The following is a 19,252-nucleotide window of genomic DNA, read 5'->3' on the forward strand; positions in this document are numbered from 1 at the left end:
ATCTCTCAGAGGGGCGTGGGGAGGGGCTCCTTATTTTCATCTAAAGTAACAGACAGAGAATCAGCCCTTTTGAAACAGGGCTGAAACAGAGGGGATTATGGGATGCTGCAATGATCTGTTTGGTGTTTGGAGCCAAACACTTCAGAGACATGTTTTGGATATATCTGAGACCTATAATATATTGATGAAAAACAGTATAATAGGGGACCTTTAACTTAAAATAGCACAGCCGCTGAGGCACTAGTTAGCGGATCTTACGCAGGGCAATGATCCAGGTACAGACAAGAATCTCCGTTTGTGCATTTATTATATATTCCAATAACAAAGAACAATCAACAGGTTTCCAATATGTCCTTCCTTAAGCCTTTCATATGGCTCTCTTTCTTCTGGCTTGAAACACCCTGGTAAAAAACCATGTGCCTACTAGTGCTCTACTCCAATATATACATTTACACCAGGTGCTCCAATCACCCCGTGCCCAAACATGCATTCAAAATAAAAGCATAGAAACTACTTAACAATAACTAAGAATACATTTACTATAAACAATAACAGTAGGAAAATAAATGTTTAACTATTAAATCATATGAAGTGATATATAGAGCTCCAACAGGGCCCTTTATTCCATGCAAGGAACCCCATGCATCCATTTAGACTCGCCCCTCTTCCACGTAGCATGAACGCACCGAGAGAAGCAGAGTAGCAGTCAGAAGTCAGACAAAGGGACAGGAGACAGCTGCTGTAAAAAGGTCATTGGGGGTCATCGTATAAACTTTATGAAGTATGACAGCTGCTGCAGGAGACAAAAGATGGTTGTGGAGTATATGCTGTATAGAAAACGCAGCAAAGTGTGTTAAAACTGTCCCTCCCGGCCGGGGATAGAGAGCGTGATTACAAAGTGAAAGGATGTTTCTCTAATCATATGGACCAATACTCTGTGTATCCTTTATTGTTCTCCCATGTCTTGTCAATGTGAACTTGCTGTATTCCTGCTACTTGTGATGTGAGTTATTTATTTGACTATTTTTATTGTATTTATGATTTTATTATAATTATTTATCTGTGACCATGACCTAATGGGGTAGGGGATGGGTATTTGTCTTTCCTTTTACAGACAAATTGTTCTCTACTTTGCTTAAAGGTCACCTATCATGCTATTTTTAGGCAACAGCATAGGTCTCAGATGTATACAAATATATAGAAAACATGTCTATAAAGTGTTTTGCTCAAAATACCAAACAGATCACACATTCTAGCCATGCCTCATATCCCTCTATTTCACTTCCTGTTTCAAAAGTGCTGATTTTGGGGTATAAAGCTTTACAAAAATAAGAAATTTAACTTTAACTTATTTTTTAACAGGTTAACAACTTGGTTATTTGCGTGTTAAATCAACGGGGTTTATATTATTTGGGGAACATTTGAGAGTTCATTAGGCGTGCATGACCTCTTCTTCACTTGTAATTGAGCAATACAAACTCTTATAAACTGTACTGCTTCTAATTACATAAGAGTGTGTGACTTTAATCATCATAACATAACAAAAGGGGTCTTGATTTGTGGATTTGTTTGTTTAATCCTCACAAATTGGTATCACATGTAGAGTCATTTCATAAACCACGGGGATGCATTCAGAAGAGATTTAACGTTCACCTGACACTGTGCATTATCCTATTGCACTAAACCATAAACATGTGGAACTAAAAGTAGGCCAATATGAAAGAATACGAATTATTTTCAAATATTTGTCCTAGATTTGAACAAACGCTGCTAATAATAACATTTATTTTACATGCAAAATGGCAAAAAAAAGCTGTCGTGATAATTCTAGGTCTATATAAAATGTCTTTCTTTCATCCACACCTTTCCCAGCATCCTTACCCTGAGAGAGGAAGTGCTGAGAATATCCGCAGATGTGATGTCACCAGAGGAGAAAATCAGATTTGTCCTGCAGGATACTTTACATTATGTTGACACACTTATTCAAGGTGACTTTTAATGACACACGACCCACATACCAACTCACAAGCCTGCCCTATACTATATATTTATATATATATATATCCAATATCATCCTCCTGACTGCGATGGCTCTCACTGATAAGGCTATTCATCAATGTCACATCAGTATGAGGAGCTTTTATTGCATAAAACGGTAAAGGGATGTAGATTTTAGCATCTAGAAAACCATTTAAAACCATTTAAATGGACAGAAAGCATCATGAGCAGACTCTGGAGTAAGGGATTACATATTCAGGATACAAAAGAAGGTAACTGTATTCCCTTGTTTTCCACAGTTACATAAAAACAGATGTTATTAGATTACTGGTACATTAAAAAAAAGGGAATACTAGCAGGATTACAAACACATTTTAAAGTAAAAAATCATATATATTATAGGTAGAGGTACTGCCTGAACTTTCTTTTTGGTTTTCATTTAGGCTACTTTCATTCGTCATTATTTTAAAGAGGCCCTATTATGCTTTTTAGGGGTTTCCCTTTCTTGTATTGTATTATAGGTTTTATAGGTATGTCTCCCACACACTCCCCCCCCCCCCCCCACCTGAAACCTCCATTGGACTCCTTTGTTTAACTTCGTAACATCACGATGTAACACTTGCGCTTCTATTGGCTAGCTCTCCTACACATTGTACGTGATAGGCTAAGGGGGCGGGACATCTCTACGCGGTTGTCCAATCACAACAGAGCCGGCCAGCTAACCAATCAGAGCAGACTGGGCTCTGGTTTCAGACAGAGGGTGAAAAGAGGTGCTGCAGCACAGGCAGTATGAGAAAAAAAAGAGCTTTTTGAACATTAAAGCATGGAGACATGTCCCAGGCACAATATACAAATATGATAATGAGAATTATAGGACCCCTCTAAGAGGACACATTCTTCTTTTCTAAGGTAACATTGATTTTTTTTTTTTTTACATACAACACTTGTGTAAAACCCATCTTATTGATATTTATATTCTCTTGTATTTATCTGCATTGCATCCAAAAATAAGGGAAAGTAATCAGGTTACATTACTTTTATATCGTGATACTCAGGTTAGGTTACAGATTACATTTTCTTACACGTACCTAGTAACTGTAACAGGATACATTCTTAAAGTCACCCTCCCCACCCTGACCATGATGACACAAATCATATTGTGAAGTTTGTTTACACAGATCTGCCAGCAGTGATTCTGTGTTTCAGCACGAAGGCCGTCTCCAGTGATCCGTGTCCGTTTGAAGGAGAGTCCTGCAGCCGGACACGGTGAGAACACCGCCCTGAGCCTCCAGCACTAAATCACATCTCAGCTTCTCCTTTTCATTTCTCTCCCTCTTTCTCTCCCTTTTCAATTTTTTTTTTTACTGTGCAGTAAGGAATGCTCTCTACAGGGTGGCTGGTGTTCACTGGAGCGCCTCAACTCCCATGTCTCACACTCATCCCATGTGTCTCCTATTAGCTACACACAACCAAGAGAGGGAGGGACGCAGAGAAAGAGGGGGGAGTCAGAAAGAGAGAGAGAGGGAGAGTAAGGGGGGAGGGGGAGACGAGAGGAATTTGATATGCTTTGTGCATGAGTGACTTGTATAAAACAAAGACGGGGCAAATTGTCTGAATGTATGTGAGAGAAAAAAGGGGGGAGAAAACAGTGCACGCATGAATACGCAAGAGACTAGCAAAAAAAGATTATAATTTATTTCCAGATTTGTTTGCCTTCATTTGCATCTTGTTTCACAAGGTAAATCGAAAATAAAAAATAAAAATAAAAACCGACTGCCGTACCATGAAAATGTAAAAAAATAATACAAATAATATGTACTGTATATATAATTATATCATTATCAACAAACAGACGACATTAATCATAATAACAATACTATTGATCATTAACGTAACACTAAATTGCTGGTCTCATGCATATAGGACGCCCCTCAGGTACAAAGGAGGGGGTAATTACTAAAAATAGAAACAAAAAGTCCCACCAGTTCGGAATAAAGCGCCTAGCTACATGCAATGACATAAAAGAGACTCATGTACACATTCCTTCTGGCATCAAGTATTTTACACATACTGTACTGCACTATTGCCGCCCCCATCTAATATACTGTACAGAGCACGATACAAAACAGGACGGGAGTTGGAGGAACGTTTGCAGGGGAGCGCTGGAGTCGTCGTGGTGCAGCAGGGACGTGTGCCACGCTTTAGTGAAACCCTTTCAATTCCTCCTCAGTCCATTAGTCCAGCTTTTTCTTTGTTCCTTCATTGTTTTCAGTGCACACATTCTCCCTCGTGTTTCTCCATGCTGCTCTCCGTCGTGCCCCTCCCTCACAGGGTCTTGTCACTCTCTTTCTTCAGGTGACTGAAAGGTCAAAGGGGAAACCGTGTTAAGAGTGTAGGGTAACGTTAAAGGTCACAGCTGAGGTTCGGTTTCATCTCATTTGGGGAGCTTTAACTGCTAAAGTAACAGCTGTTTTAAGATATATTGTTAAAGATTTATTTGACTGGATTCAAATATGTACAGAGGGCGCATACATTTTTCCTCTTAAGGGTAGGGAACCCCCCCCCCCCCCTCTGTGCCACAGAGCCAAGCCGACTTTTACAGCTGAGATGCATCAACATTTTGTCAGCTTTCCAACTACTTTTTTCTTTGGTAGGCCGGCCAATTGAAACAAACTCAACGCCAGTTTGTGCTCAGGCCCAAAGCTGCCAAATGTCAGGATGACTAACCTTGGGCTTACATCTAAAAAACAACAATAGGAGTGTTTTTATTTGTAGGCTCTGCCACCTATTAAGGCTTGTTTAAAAATGATCAAAACGTATAAACAAGAAATGTAGATTTCTGCTACCTTAAGAATTGGATCTTGTGTCAAATTCAGGCCATTTTGTTGATTTCCAGGTCTGGTTTGTAGTTTAAGGACATTTCTCTTCTATCAATGCAAATCATTTGCTTTAAAGGTGGGGTAGGTAATTTCGGAGAAACCGGCTCGAGATCGCTAGAATTTGACAATACACAACCGGAGAAAATCTGCCACTTCCTTACAGAGCCCCTCCTCCAACACACACGAACGCGCACATGACCAATGAGGGCACGAGATAAGTTTGTGCACAGATGGAAGGCTGACAGGCAGGTAGGCCATCCAGTTATTTTAGCCGGGCCGGCTCAATGATTGGTCGTGCTTTTTACAGTATTACGGCTTCCACAGATGACATTTTTTTATGGATTTTTTGTCAAAGCACTTCAGATATTCATTGCTATCGGGATGTTAAGAGCATTCCATGGAATATAACAAGAAGTGTATCTCGATCCGGTTTCTCAAACTTACCTAACCCACCTTTAAGTACATTCATATTAATTATAATAAATAAAATGTAATAAAATGTAATAAAATGTATATAAAATGAATAAATGAGAATCGTATCTGTGTTGTTGATTTGTTTGTCCTTCTCGGTCCATGCACGACGCATTTCAGTGGTTTTGTGTTAGAAAAGAAAGCAACCAATCAGATCTTGTTCTGGGTCTCTGGGTAGAATGTAGAATATCCTTCAACCAAGGTATTCTACATCCTTGATAGAATACCCTGGCCGTTGCACTGAATGAGAGCGTACATTTGGACTGACAGTTTGATCAACCAATCATATATTGATTTGTAGCCAATGGGCGTATTCTTTCAGAGTTTCCCTCGGTTCCAGGGTATTCTAGAAGGCCCGCTAGTGCACTGGCTCGAGACAGAGGATCTAGATGAATGCGACGAAGCAATTCATGCAGTTTTATTGTTTTTAACGTTGAAATGGCAAGTGCAACAGAATTGTTGTGAGTACCCTTTTCAAGACGACAATTCAGTGAAAAGACGGACATTAGAACGCCCGGGGGGGGGGGGGGGGGGGTGTCTACAGAAGGTCCAGTTGTGATTGTGACTGGGAAACACACATTTAATCTCTGCTGCATTTACCAAGGCCATTATCGACACACACTCACACTACATTACATGAGTTAGATAGATAGATAGATAGATAGATAGATAGATAGATAGATAGATAGATAGATAGATAGCATTTACATTTATAAAAGGCCTTACCTGTAATACTCGTCCTGGGTGAGGGAGTGGTGGTGATGGTGGTGGATCCACTGCTGTTCGAGGGCCAGTCTCTGGATCTGCAGCTCCGCGCTCTGGGCCTGCTGCATGGCCTGGAGCTGATGGGCTGCCGACATGGGACCAGTGAGGGAGGACGGCTGGGGCAGGTCACGGAAAGGAGCACCTGGGGGGGGGGAACGAAAAACGAAAGAAGGAAGCAGAAAGAGGAGGTGGGGATAAAAGAGGAAATAAAGGAAGCAAAAAGGTCACCAAGGTCAATCATCTTCATCAGATTCACAAAATCTCTTTTTTAAAGTTTTAGCACTGTTGGAGTTTTTTAGAGAGAAAAACTGAACAAGTACATGGACGAGGAGCCTTCTCCTCACCGAACAGCTGTTGGCGGAGCACCTCGCTGTCAGTGAGGGGGTGAGCCAGGATGGGGGTGCCTAGTGTGGCTCCTGGGTAAGGGAGGCGTGTCAAAGGAGACCCCGACGCCAGCGGGTCCATCAGGGGGTGTACCCCGCCCGTCGCTGGATGCCAGTGATGTAATAGGAAATACAGGAGATATTTAATGAAAGTCAAATTATGAATATCAAAACAAAGATAATGCACACAGCATGGAAATACATTATTTCTGCTTTTGAGATATTTCTTGGTAAAACATGAGCAGAGAAATCTAGATGCAACTGTAAGGCAGTTAACATGATGGCTTCTGCTATTGCGAATATTAATATCCATCCATGAACTGTAAGTGCTAATCTTTAAGAGGTTTCTCGGGGGCTGGACATTGGGCGAGAGGCGGGGTACACCCTGGACAGATTGCAAGGAAAACACACGCAAGGGGTGCGTTCCATTTGTACAAGGAAGTCGGAAATTGAAATGACGTCAAAACCGGTTATAGCCAGGTTAGCTTTGTTAGCCTTTGTTAGCTATAACAGGTGATATTGTTCAGGCTGTAATTTAGGCACGCAAACAACATAGCAACATGTCCTCAGAGAGAAGATAGATAGTACTGTGTGCACTGCAGGCCTTGATTTAATGCTAATAAGCAGTTTATTACTACAGCTTTCACGCTGCTGAGGCGAGGAGAAGCCATGTTGGATTTTGAGATTGGAGTTGGTAAGGTTTTCCCAACTTCAGGGGGCTTGCCAGTTGAAATCTCCGACGACAAATGGAATGAACCAACCATTCAAGCTTTCATTCACACTAACAGGCAATTAAGAATCACTAATTCACCCAATTAACCAGAGAAAACTCATGCTGAAATGGGGAGAACATGCACACGACACACAGAAGGCCCCCCCCCCCGCTGTGAGAAACCATGCAATCCCCTGAATCACAGTGACATCCCAAACTGTAATATGCACATTTTGACTTTCAACATGAATTGTTCCAAAAGACAAAAGGCTTGTCTTGCTTGTCTTACATTGTCTGCTGATTGGTGTTACTGTGAGTGAACTACTTTGAACTCTAAAACGTTGAACAAATTAGTCAGATGTCTCAGGGAAAGCTATGACCCCGATATCACTCAAAATCAAACACAACCTGAGTTCAATGGTGAACTACACTAATGCGACAGGTATTTTTATAAACGTTTAAAGGATAACGCTGGCTTTGTTCACAGTCAGTGTGTTAATCTGTCTCTTAAGCCTTCTCTTCGGAAAACACACTTAGGTCTATATTGTAGATGAATACTGAAGTTTAAAATCTTTAAAACTGGCTCATAGATAAATATTTTTTTAAGGCCCAGTAATCGTCGTCTTTTGGGATTATTTTTAAGCCTACAAATTAAGTCACATTTGCACATTGCAGCATGGCGTTCTAAGAAACTACAGTTCCCAAAACTAGTCTTGGATTTGTTTGTTTTTGTGGACAATCATTGATGTCTTCTGTGTTCAATTATCACAAGTCTTACCCTCGACTTTTTAAGTACGCAAATCTTGCACATGCAACCTTTAGAAACACATTTGTTCCTAAATGTTTTTTTCTAGTAACACGTCTACGTGATTTCAAGGCAGTAACACGGATAATTAGAGCATCAGTAGCAGAAGGGTTAGTACCTGTGTCTTGCTGGTGCAGGTGCAGATGTGAGTGGATGTGTGAATGCTGGTGATGATGAGGCGTCACGTTTAACATCTGAAGACGCCCCAGATTCTCTCCGTTCCCATTTCCGTTTCCACCGGTTCCTCCTCCATTCCCCCCTGTTCCTCCTCCTCCTCCTCCTCCTCCTCCTCCTCCTCCGTTTCCACCACTTCCTCCCCTTTCTCTCTCCCTTTCTCTTTCTCGCTCTCTGTCCCCAAAGGCCGGCAAAGCTGCTCTGTCTCTCTCCCTCTCCCTCTCTCTCTCCCTCTCCCTTTCTCCACTCCTGTCTCGCTCAAAGGAGGCGGGAGAGCGAGTGGGAGTCGGGTAGTTTTCGGGGGGAGCGGCCGGAGCAGTGGCTGGTGGCAGGTGAGAGGACAGGGAGCTGGGAAAAGACGAATGGGGGAGTGGGTGATGAAGTGAGGAGGCGTTGGTGGTCGGTGGAGCAGGTGCGGGAGGAGCGGGCGGGGGAGCAGGAGGTGCTGCTGGGGCCGGGGGGGGCAGCGCCGGGGGGGCAGATGATGGGTGAGAGGGTAGGGAAGGTGTGAGGATCGATGACGGGGGTGGATTGGGCAGGGACTGAGGGGCAGGAGGGTTGGGAGGTCGAGTTAATGGCGGCATGGACGGGTTCTGGAGGTGCTGGGGAGGAGGCTGAGGCTGAGGAGAGGGAGTGCCGTAAAGCGACACCTCATTGGCTGCACCTCCCCCGAGTAGCAGGGAGTGTGCATGAGCATGTGCGTGGGCATTGGCGTGTGCGTGTGCATGAGCGTGAGCGTGAGAGTGAGAGTGAGCGTGAGCGTGAGCGAGGGCCAGGTGATCGTGAATGGATCCTGGAGGGTAACCCCGCTCGTCGCTCTTGAATTCAAACCCTTGCTTCATTCGCTCTCGATGTGCGGCGATTGCGTGAGGAAAGCCGACTCCTCCGAACCCGGCGCCCCCCATCCCTCCGTGTATCGGCCCGCCTGCCATCCCTACGTGGCCCCCGACGCCCGGACCCCCTTCGAGGCTGCCGCCGTACAGGAAGCCCAGGATGGCTGCAGCAGTGGCGGCGTCGGTAGGCATGTGATGCGGGTGTCCTAGAGCGTGATTCTGAAACTGGGGGAGGAAGAACGAGGGGTGGACGTGGGGATGGCTGTGGCCGTGCATCTGTGCGTGGTGCGCCTGGGCCCGATTCGCTGCGCTGAGGGGCGACATAGCGTGAGGGCGGGCGTACTCGCTCAGGGTCCTCAGCGCCGGGGTGTCCGGGCCCAGATAAGGACCTCCCATACCTATTCCCAGGGATCCCTGAGGGCCGACCACCGTCTGCGCCCCGCCCATGGACGGCATGAGGAGGGAGTGAGGGATCGAGTGGGGCGAGGCTGTGGGTGGAGATGGTGTGCTTGAGCCAGGTGAGCATGGGGGTGTGAGGGGATGATGCTGCTGGTGAGGGGGAGGGTGGGAGACGGAGTTGCCGGAGGAAGAGGACAAAGGGTCGAGGTTGATGGAAGAAGAGGAGGGGAAGAAGAGGGAGGAGCCTTGGCGACTTCCTGCAGCGGCGTTCACGTCTTTCTGCTGCTGCAGAGACAAACAGGGAAACACAGTAAGTCACATCTGCTTTACTCCCCTTCCTAAAAGGACCAATGTAATCTACATCAGGGGCGTCAAACATACGGTCAAAACCAGCCTGTCAGAGAGTATAACTTTTGTCCCCACTTTTGTTTGTATGGTGGTGTGTGTCAGTTCAAGTGGTCAGGATTACTACCCAGATATGAAGATTAATGTAAATGACATCGTACATAAAGTACAATACTATATTGTTCAGTTCCAGTTCTGAGTTTGACACCCCTTATCTACATCAATACCATTAAATCTGACATGCAACATAATTATCACGCTCTAATGTGCTCACCTGCAGTTGTCGGTCCAGTTCCCTTTCACGCTCTCGTTCCCTCTCTCGTTCCCTCTCTTTCTCTCGGATGTCTCTCGCCCGCTGCTCCACCTCCCTACGAGCTCTTTCTATCACCTCGTTCCTCTTCTTCCACAGTTTGGAGCCGTCCAACGGGACGAAGAGGACATCACTGCGAGCGCAGGAGTTCCCACTGCCACGATCAAGGACTTTGTGAAACCTGGAACACAGAGTCGTAAATCATCTCAACAATCACCAAAGGTTCAGAGGTGGGAGAAGTACCCACATCTTGTACTTGAGTAAAAGTAGAAGTACTAGAGTGTAGGAACACTCTGTTACAAATACAAGTCCGGCATTCAACATTTTACTCAAGTAAAAGTATGAGCATCGAAATATACTTAAAGTACCAAAAGTAAAAGTAGTCATTGTGCAGATTGGTCCATTTCAGAATAATATATATGATATGTTTTATAAGGATTGATGCATCAAAGCTGGTAAAGGTGGAGCTAGTTTAAATTCACATTATTATTCCAAATCTGGAAAGTAACTAAAGGTATCAAATAAATGTAGTGAAGTCAAAGTACACCATTTACCTCTGAATTTTAGTGGAGTAGAAGTACAAAGTAGCAACACATTGAAATACTCAAGACAAGTCCCTCAAAATTGTACTTAAGTACAGTACTTGAGTAAATGTACTTAGTTACTTTACACCAATGCATCTGATCACATTAAGAGGGACTGATACATTGGGCGATCTCTAATAGGACGATAATGTGATTGACTTACCGTGCTGATTGGCTGGCGTGGATGGGAATGTCCACTGGTTTGGGTTCAGGCGAGGGGCTTCTCAACACAGGTGGTGGGCTTTCACTCTCCTCCCTTTCTTCTATTGGTTCCTCTTTGATAACAGGTGTAGGGGGAGGGCCCGGATCCAAATGTCCGTCTCCCCCGGGGGCTGAAGAGCTGGATGCCGGTGCGGAGATGCTGTTGTTGGCTGCTTGGTTACTAAGAGGTGGAGGTCCCTTGGAGACATTTGAAGGCGAGAGTGATTGCGAGTTGGTATTGCTGCTATTGGACGCGCTACTATTGCTGTTGGCCATGTTTCCACCACCACTGTTCCCATTGGAGTGGTACGTTCCAGTGAAGGGAGGGTGGCTGTTCAAAGTGCCATGGAAGGGGGAGGGGCGGCATCCGGGGGAACAGCTGGACGACACACCTGGACCAGGAAGTGGCATGTTGGGTCCAGATGAGGAGCCGGGGGGAAACGAAGAGAAGCCGCCCATTGGATTAGTGGACGGGCTTGGTAACGGAGATAAGGGTGTTGGAGGAGTCTGAGCGGTGGACTGGTAGTGTGGGGGACGTACATTGGGTGCAGAGGGTGGCTGGGTGTGGGTGGTTTGAGGTGGGGGTATAGGAGGCTGAGTTGGGGGAGGGGGGTAAGGAGCATTGGGAGGGTGTCCATGATGACTGGAGGAGGAGGACGGAGAAAGTGCCGGAGGCTGATTCGGACCTCCTCCTCGGTTTTGGTACAAAGCAGACTCTCGCAGGTTTGAGTCTCTTTCTCTGGACTGGTAGTGGGGGTGAGGTGGGTGAGGGTGATGAGTTCCCCCTGAATACTCTCGTCCCAGGTTTGGAGTCACCCTGGGGGGGCTGAGGTACTCTCGATTTGTGCCGGTGGAAGGAGGCGCCCCAGCAGGAAAGTCTTTTCCTCCAGTGGGTGGATAATCTCTGTGAAAGTGGTCCGATCCAGAGGAAGGGGTTTGTGCCTGCTCCATGGGAGGGGGGAAGTCTCGGCTGGATGAGTTTGGGGGATGAGGGTGGGGGTGTGGGGGGCAGGGAGGAGTGTGGAGGGTGAGTCGGGGTGTTTTGGGGTGATGCAGGTGGGTCTCGGTTCAGCATTGGCGCGGCAGGGAGTCCGCTGGTTGAACTCGGCAGGTTTCCAGACGGGATGGAGTTGTTGTTTGGGTTACTGTTGCCTACAGCCTCTCTTGTCGGACCCCCAAACTCCCCCCATCTGCCTCCATCTTTGTCTCTCGGATGCCCCCCGCCAGTCCCGTTGGGGCCGAAGTCTCTACTCTGGTTTTGGTTTGGCGGAGGAAACTCCCTCCCTCCGTCCCGTTCCCTCTCTCGCTCCCGGTCTCTGAAAGCTGGACCAAAGTCTCTCCTTTCAGAACCCAAGTTAGGTCCGTCTCTCCCAGGACCAGTAAACTCCCGGTTCTGACCAGTAAACTCTCTACTTTGGACGCTGTTGGACCCACTATTACTCCCACTATTACTCCCAGTGCTATTGTTGCTGCTGTTACCAATGGGGGCGGAGAACTCTCTGCCGATCTCCCTCCCCCCGCACTCCCCCCTCCCTCCCCTCTCCCTCTCTCCTGCAGCCGCCCCCCTCTCTCTGTCCCCTCCCCCTCCGGCGTACCTGGGAAGGTACTCCCTGTGGGGGTGGGCTTGAGGATGGGGGAGGAAAGAGGAGTGGCGGGTGGACGGCGGGTTGTAGACGGAGGGAAGCTGCTGCTGCTGCACCGGCGGCTGGTGCTGTGGGTGGTGGTTTCCCGGGTAACGGGTGTAGCCCCAGCTCCCTTGGCAACCGGTCGCGGTGCCACCCTGCCAGCCGGTGGGGGTGTAGGGGTGAGGATGGGAGGAGGGCTGGGTCTGAGGCAACAGAGAGGGAGGAGTGGACTGAGTCTTGTCCAGGAGTTTGTCCGGCTTTTCTATTTTGTCTCTTTCTATCTTTACCTCAGTGGGAAGGTTTTGTCCCCCGAGCTCCAGGGGCTTCAGGGCAGGTGGAGGAGGGAGAGGAGGGGGAGGCAAAGAGTGGGGAATGTTGGGGGTGTTGTGGGAGAAATCTCCTCCCGGTATGGCCGTCTTGGTCCCACACTGCGAGCCGGCTTTGGAGTTCATTCTGCCGCCTTCAACGCCCGTCGGACCACCGTGCTCCACTTTACACATTAGTTTGGAGTCCATAGAGAAATAAGACTTCCTCCCACTATTGCTGTCATTTGAAGAATCTCCCACTCCACGGTGGGAGGGAGTCACAGGAGTGGAGGGAGGCTTAAGAGATGGACAGTCTTCGATTCGTGTATCCATCTCCCGCTTTTCTCCATCTCCGCAGGACTCCTCCCCTCTCGCCTCTCGAAGCGCCCTCCTATCCTCTCCCGACACCTTCCCTCCCTCCTTGCCTTTCTCCCGTTCCCTCTCTCCTTGCTTCGGTGAGTCTGGGCCATCGGAGTCAGAGTCCAGGCTGCCCAGAGGGGAAGCAGAGAGGCTTGGGGACGAGGAACGATTGTCCTGGTCTATATCCCGCCCACTGCTCAGGCTACTGCTGCTATTGGCCAGGCTCCCCACCACTGAACTCCTACTGCCCTGGGATTGGCCGTCTTCATTGTCACTCTCACGGGATTGGCTGGCCACCGAGGTTGGAGGCGGGACAGTGGAAGGAGCCGAGCTGTCAATCGTGTGTGTTGATGTTGGAGGGTTCGGGGTAGAGACCGAATCCTGACGAAAAAAAGATCATTTGTGAATGAGGTAAAGAAAAAAGACTCTTAACAGCTTAGACGGTGCCTTTTTTGATATATTAGCTGAATCAAAGCTTTATAATTGTTCTTTATATAACAGGTTGATGAAATGTAAGACAAACCTGAACTTTCTGCCTCTTTGGAGGAGACACAAGTTCCTCCCCCTCACTCTCTGATGAATCATGCCCTTGTGATCTGCGACTGAAGCGATTTCCAGCCAATTCCTCACCAGCACCTCTTTGCTAAAACAACACAGGACTTTTAATTCAGTAGTGATGCTTTTGAATCCCTAATAAGCCTATGACTGTTTTTAGAACAAAGCCACACTTGCACATATACACACACACACACAAACACACACACAGCATCAATGTCAAACAGGAAACATCAAAGATCTCAAAGCGATGCTATGTTGTAAAACACACTATTGAACAATCCTGACACTGCAAGGGTATGTCGGTGGCAATCTTACTGATGACTCATTCACACACACACACACACACACACACACACACACACACACACACACACACACACACACACACACACACACACACACACACACACACACACACACACACACACACACACACACACACACACACACACACACACAGCACACACACACACACACACACACACACACACACACACATCACACACACACCACACACACACACACACACACACACACACACACACACACACACACACACACACACACACACACACACACACACACACACACACACACACACACACACACACACACACACACACACACACACACACACACACACACACACACACACACACACACACACACACACACACACACACACACACACACACACACACACACACACACACACACACAATTCAATACATAGTGACAGTTCTTTATTGCTCATGACTCCTGCACTTGCATGCACAATATCCAATAATATCCTACTTGTACATTGTGTTAGCTGTAATCTGGCCCTTCACAGTGTTTCTTTGACAGATAGTCTACAGATTTTTATCTTCTGACGGTCCACTTTTATATATTTTAACCTTTTTATTTTCTATTTTGAGATGTTTTACATTTTGCGTTTGCTTATCTTCTACTCACAGTATGTGCAATGCCTTGTCTTAACATGCTGCTGTGACAAAAATCCCAATTTGGGATCGATAAAATATATCTTATCTTATCATAATATATAAACGTAAAAGACAATTGCTCTGACCGTCTGTCTATCGTTGCGTTCAGGGCGAGTGGGGCTGGTGTGCGGACGTCTTCCCCGTCGTTCCTCACTCGCCCCCCGCCGGCGCCCACTGCGCATCGGCATCTGAAAAACCCCAAAAAGTCCAGCAAAGGAGGAAGAAATGGACGAAAAGGGAAAGCATATAATGTCAGAATCAGAATCAAGGTACACATACAAGGAATTTGCTTTGGTGTATTATTGTGCAAACATATCCAACATAAACTAATACATTTTAAGAGAAGGTTAACATGATATGTTAACCTTCTCTTACAACTTATTAGGTTATGTGGTTTGATTAACATCAAAAATATGTTTTAAAAGAAAATATATTATATATAAAAAATAATAAAGACAAGTATTTACACCAAATTTAAATATACAAAAAAAACTGAGTACAATGAATATATGACAATACAGTATATGACAAACTGCAGTGTGTTATATTTCAAAGTGAAGGGCTGTGCAGAAATGTGCAAAATTATATTCAGAGAGATGAACATGTTGAGTTACAATAATTAGGGTTAGGGTTATAGATAGAATGAAACAATGGGATGTGTTGATTGTAGTGGAAATAGAGTCGATAAAAGCCAAAGAAAGTCGAGTTTGTTCAATTCAAGGTGGAATGGAGAAAGGGTAAACAGGCAACAACAAGAGAAGAATAAAAATGTGAGGGAGGTGGAAAGAAGAACAGGCCATAATAGAGAGAAGGCCACGGAGGCGAGGGGAGAAATTGTAAGCAGAGGAAATATAAACGTGGAATCATACAACCAAATAAATAATTTACATCTTAGTCATCCTTTGAAAATACGATTACATGTTGAACTAATTCTAATGTAGCCTCACTCCCAAATGTAGAGCATTCGGCAGGTACACAATCCTTGCCCTCATTGTGAAAAATATAGGTTCATACCGATTCTTTGTGTGTCCGTGTTTTCATTATGTCTTCTTTAAAACATCCATTTTACAACACAAGCCATTGCAGGGGCTGAACGGCTTCCTGTTGCTTACTGACTGGGCTGTGTGTGTTACAGCTAGCAAGACCTGCAAACAAGCATAAACAAAGAAGGCATTATTCAGTATTTATCTGCATGCAAACCCTGCAGAGAATGAAAGGTTCTGCATAGGTAAAGATACACAATATTTCTGCTTTCTGCAGCAAGTGTGGAGTACAATAATGTGTGACATTATGAAAACATCTGTGTTATAAAACTGCAAATGCACTGTTGCAACATTTAAATACCCAGCATGCTTCACACTATATTGGCATGACTCGTTTTCACTCACGTTCCTCTTTGCTTTCTCTCTTCACCATAGCAGCAAAGGCACAATAGGTTAAAACACTCACACTAATGCACTGGTCTGGTTATTGTATAATTCGGTGCAATAACACCGAAACAGATAATAAGAGCAGAGCAGAAAGGTTCTGATTGGTTGGCTGCATTTTGGATAGCGGCCTGCAGAAGACTCCAGCAAACATGTTGAGAATATGGGACCACACCCCCCTCCTTCCACCTTCACCACAACAGCCAAAACCCACATACACTTGTGGTTAACCCACATGGCCTGGTTATGGTCGGCAGAATCAGATTTATATTTATCCATCCAGCCACCCATTAAGGGAAATGAACAATGCCAGGATCCTCTATCCATTTGGGTGTGCCTGTCAACATAGGTAGACTTTGCAAGGGCTCGTTGAATCCATTCATTCATGTACCACTATGACGAAATAAAAATGGCTCATGTATTTTGAATGAGGATATAAATAGTCCACGCCGCTGGATGTAAAAAGAAAGATATATTTGGCCGAACAGTAAGCTGTACACTCCAGTAAATATCGTAGCCATCACTGATTTGTGTGTTTGATTCCTGTAAATCCTGCTCCACTACACATGGCTATGCATTAATTATTAGTGCATGCTGCAGTGACTGATCCAATCAGATCTTAATAACTGTCACTGTTCACACTCCATATGCATCATAGAAAAAACACATGTGTTTTATAGGCAATGCAGTGTATGTACAGTCAGGCTAATTACCATACATATGACTAAGTTTATCACAGTGACAGGAAGCAGTCGGTGCACAGTGACTGTATACATAATGCATCTCAGTTACAGGTGGCAGCTACTGTCCACTGCCAGGTCCTTAGCCATGGTCAGTAAACAACTACACACACACACACATCCCTAACACACACCATGTCCCCTTAGCATGCACACAGCACATGCATTCATCAACACATTGACCACTGCATGTGATGCAAAGCAGCAGCGTGCAGTTTGCTCTGCTTACATCACCAGCACTGCAACGACTCTTTCTTCCTTTCTCTCCTGCGAATGTTATTGATACACATGCAGCAGAGGAGACCGGCCCTGAGACTAAAACCCGGCGGAGCACAGTGCCCCTCCGCCGGGGAGAGGGTCGTGTTCAGTAGCACATACATGTTCACAGAATGGATGCCTGTGCACCACACGCTGCACATCTTAAAAAAGGGAAACATGATAGGGAATGGCGAATCATGGCATTTTTTTTTTTTTAACACCGGCTCTCCCTTCTTCTCCCTTTTCCTCGCAGGAATGTGGCTGCGCGTCGTGCACTCTATTACCATTAATTCACCGGGACATCATTTAGCCAGGACAAGAGTATGATGATAATTAACGCACAAAGGAAAAAAAGAATGGGGAGGGAAAGGACAAACGTGGCCAGCAGGAATAGCTCCAAATATCCAGTATAAGCATCCATTTTTCCCCCTTTTTTTGTTGTACTTACCTATAATATCCAGCGATGCGTGCTCTCACTCTCACTCTCCCTTTCCTTTCTCCCCCTCTGTTTTGTCGTTTTATGTTGCACGCTGACACGCACAGTCTGTCAACACAGGCTTCATATTGCAACGCGCTCCGATAATAACAATAATGCAGAAGAAATCTCTTTCTATTCGTTGCAGGAAGAAGAAAAAAACCAGGGGTGCCAACTGAAGACTACAAATTGATGCGTATACCCTCGCCTCTTCCCCACCCCCTTTCTCCCCCTTTTTCTTTTTGTGCCCCCCCTTTCTCCCACCCTACCTACTCCCCCTTCTTCCTCTAAGACGACTTGCACTTTTTTTTTTATATATATCCCCTCTTCGGTCTTACAGTCACAATTTTTTAGGGATAGAGAGAGGGATGCACGTCGGGTGAGAGAAAGGGAGAGAGAAGAGGGCGTGATTTGCATGAGGAGAGAGGGGGAGGAGGAAGAGAGGCGCAGAGAGAGGGCCAAAAACTCTGAAGAGGGAGGGGATCAAGAGGGAGGGTCTCTCTCTGTTGCCTAGTCCCTCCAGAGTCACCTTTACTGTAAGAGCTCGGCTGTATCTCAACATGAACCCTGAAGAGGAGGACGAGTCTGTCCAGCAGCTCTTTGTTCCTGCAGGACTCACGTAATCCAATGCAAAACCAGCTGTAAATGTTGATTTAACAGAAAAGACATGTGTGCATTTTACAGATAATGCCAGGGGTTTTAACAAAGAGAGCTGCAACTCGTCAGGAATAATTGCAATCATAAGGAATAACCATATAAAGGTGTATGTTTTCTGTCTGTCTGTGTTTCTGTCTGTCTGTCTGGAGGAAGCTTGCAGCGGTGTGTCCAGTCAAGCGGCTCTGCAGACCTCCCCCCTCCTCCTCTTCCTCACCCCCCTCCTCCTCTTCTTCCTCACTCAGTCACCCCCTCCTCTTCTTCACTCCCTCCTCTTCCTCACCCCCTCCCTCCGCTCCGCTGCTGTCGCCCTCTCTCTCTCTCTCTCCCCTTCACGCAGCCCCCTGTCCCGTCTCCTATTGTGTGGTGACCATGGAAACCGGGATCGGAGACTGTACGCGGTGCGCATGCGCGGCTGCAGCCTTCCTTCATCATCATCAGCAGCAGCCCGGCACGACAAGCAGCAGGAGAAATACAAAAAAGGGGGGAAGAGGGGGGAGAGACAGAGAGAGACAGAGAGAGACAGAGAGGCCTCGTGGAGCTCCCTCTGCTGCTCAGTGAGAGAAACAAACCTCAGACTGGAGGAAATAACAATTAAGCGCGTGCTGCAGCTGGTAATTGATAATTGCTGCCGCGTGCCGACACAATGGAGCCACAGCAACTGAAGTGTTGCTATCAGGAGGGAGCTCGAGGTGCCATATGTGAAGGAAGTGAAAAATAATTAGATATATACCAACTAAAATGATCTACCTGTATATCATGCGTTATCCCTTAATGTATATTGTATTTTATTAGATATGATTTAATTACTGTAAAGTCTTCACATCAGTCTATATTTGTTACATTAAAGCACCTGTTTCTGCAGTATTATCTTTGTACACTGCATATTCTTTATACAATAAACCTTTGCACAGGCAAGTAGGCTATGTGCAAAAATACAGTATACTAATCTAGAGCCGTAAATCATGACGGAAAAACTGCAGAAGATTCCTCGTAAGTTGTTGGATT

The 19,252-nt window shown here is 45.8% G+C and overlaps 1 protein-coding gene across 1 annotated transcript; it reads right to left on the reverse strand.

Moving 5' to 3' along the window:
• Positions 1-3,351: 3,351 nt before the first annotated feature.
• atn1 (atrophin 1) lies at positions 3,352-17,956 on the reverse strand. The gene is given in 13 exon segments (XM_034145765.1): positions 3,352-4,357; positions 6,075-6,255; positions 6,434-6,601; positions 8,132-9,509; positions 9,512-9,559; positions 9,561-9,704; positions 10,039-10,255; positions 10,822-11,867; positions 11,869-13,530; positions 13,673-13,792; positions 14,777-14,878; positions 15,705-15,835; positions 17,564-17,956. Coding segments are annotated over 12 exon segments (5,127 nt in total). The 5' UTR covers positions 15,732-15,835; positions 17,564-17,956; the 3' UTR covers positions 3,352-4,323.
• Positions 17,957-19,252: the final 1,296 nt, after the last annotated feature.

This window comes from Trematomus bernacchii, unplaced genomic scaffold, assembly GCF_902827165.1.
Source record: "Trematomus bernacchii unplaced genomic scaffold, fTreBer1.1, whole genome shotgun sequence".
Taxonomy (NCBI): Eukaryota; Metazoa; Chordata; class Actinopteri; order Perciformes; family Nototheniidae; genus Trematomus; species Trematomus bernacchii.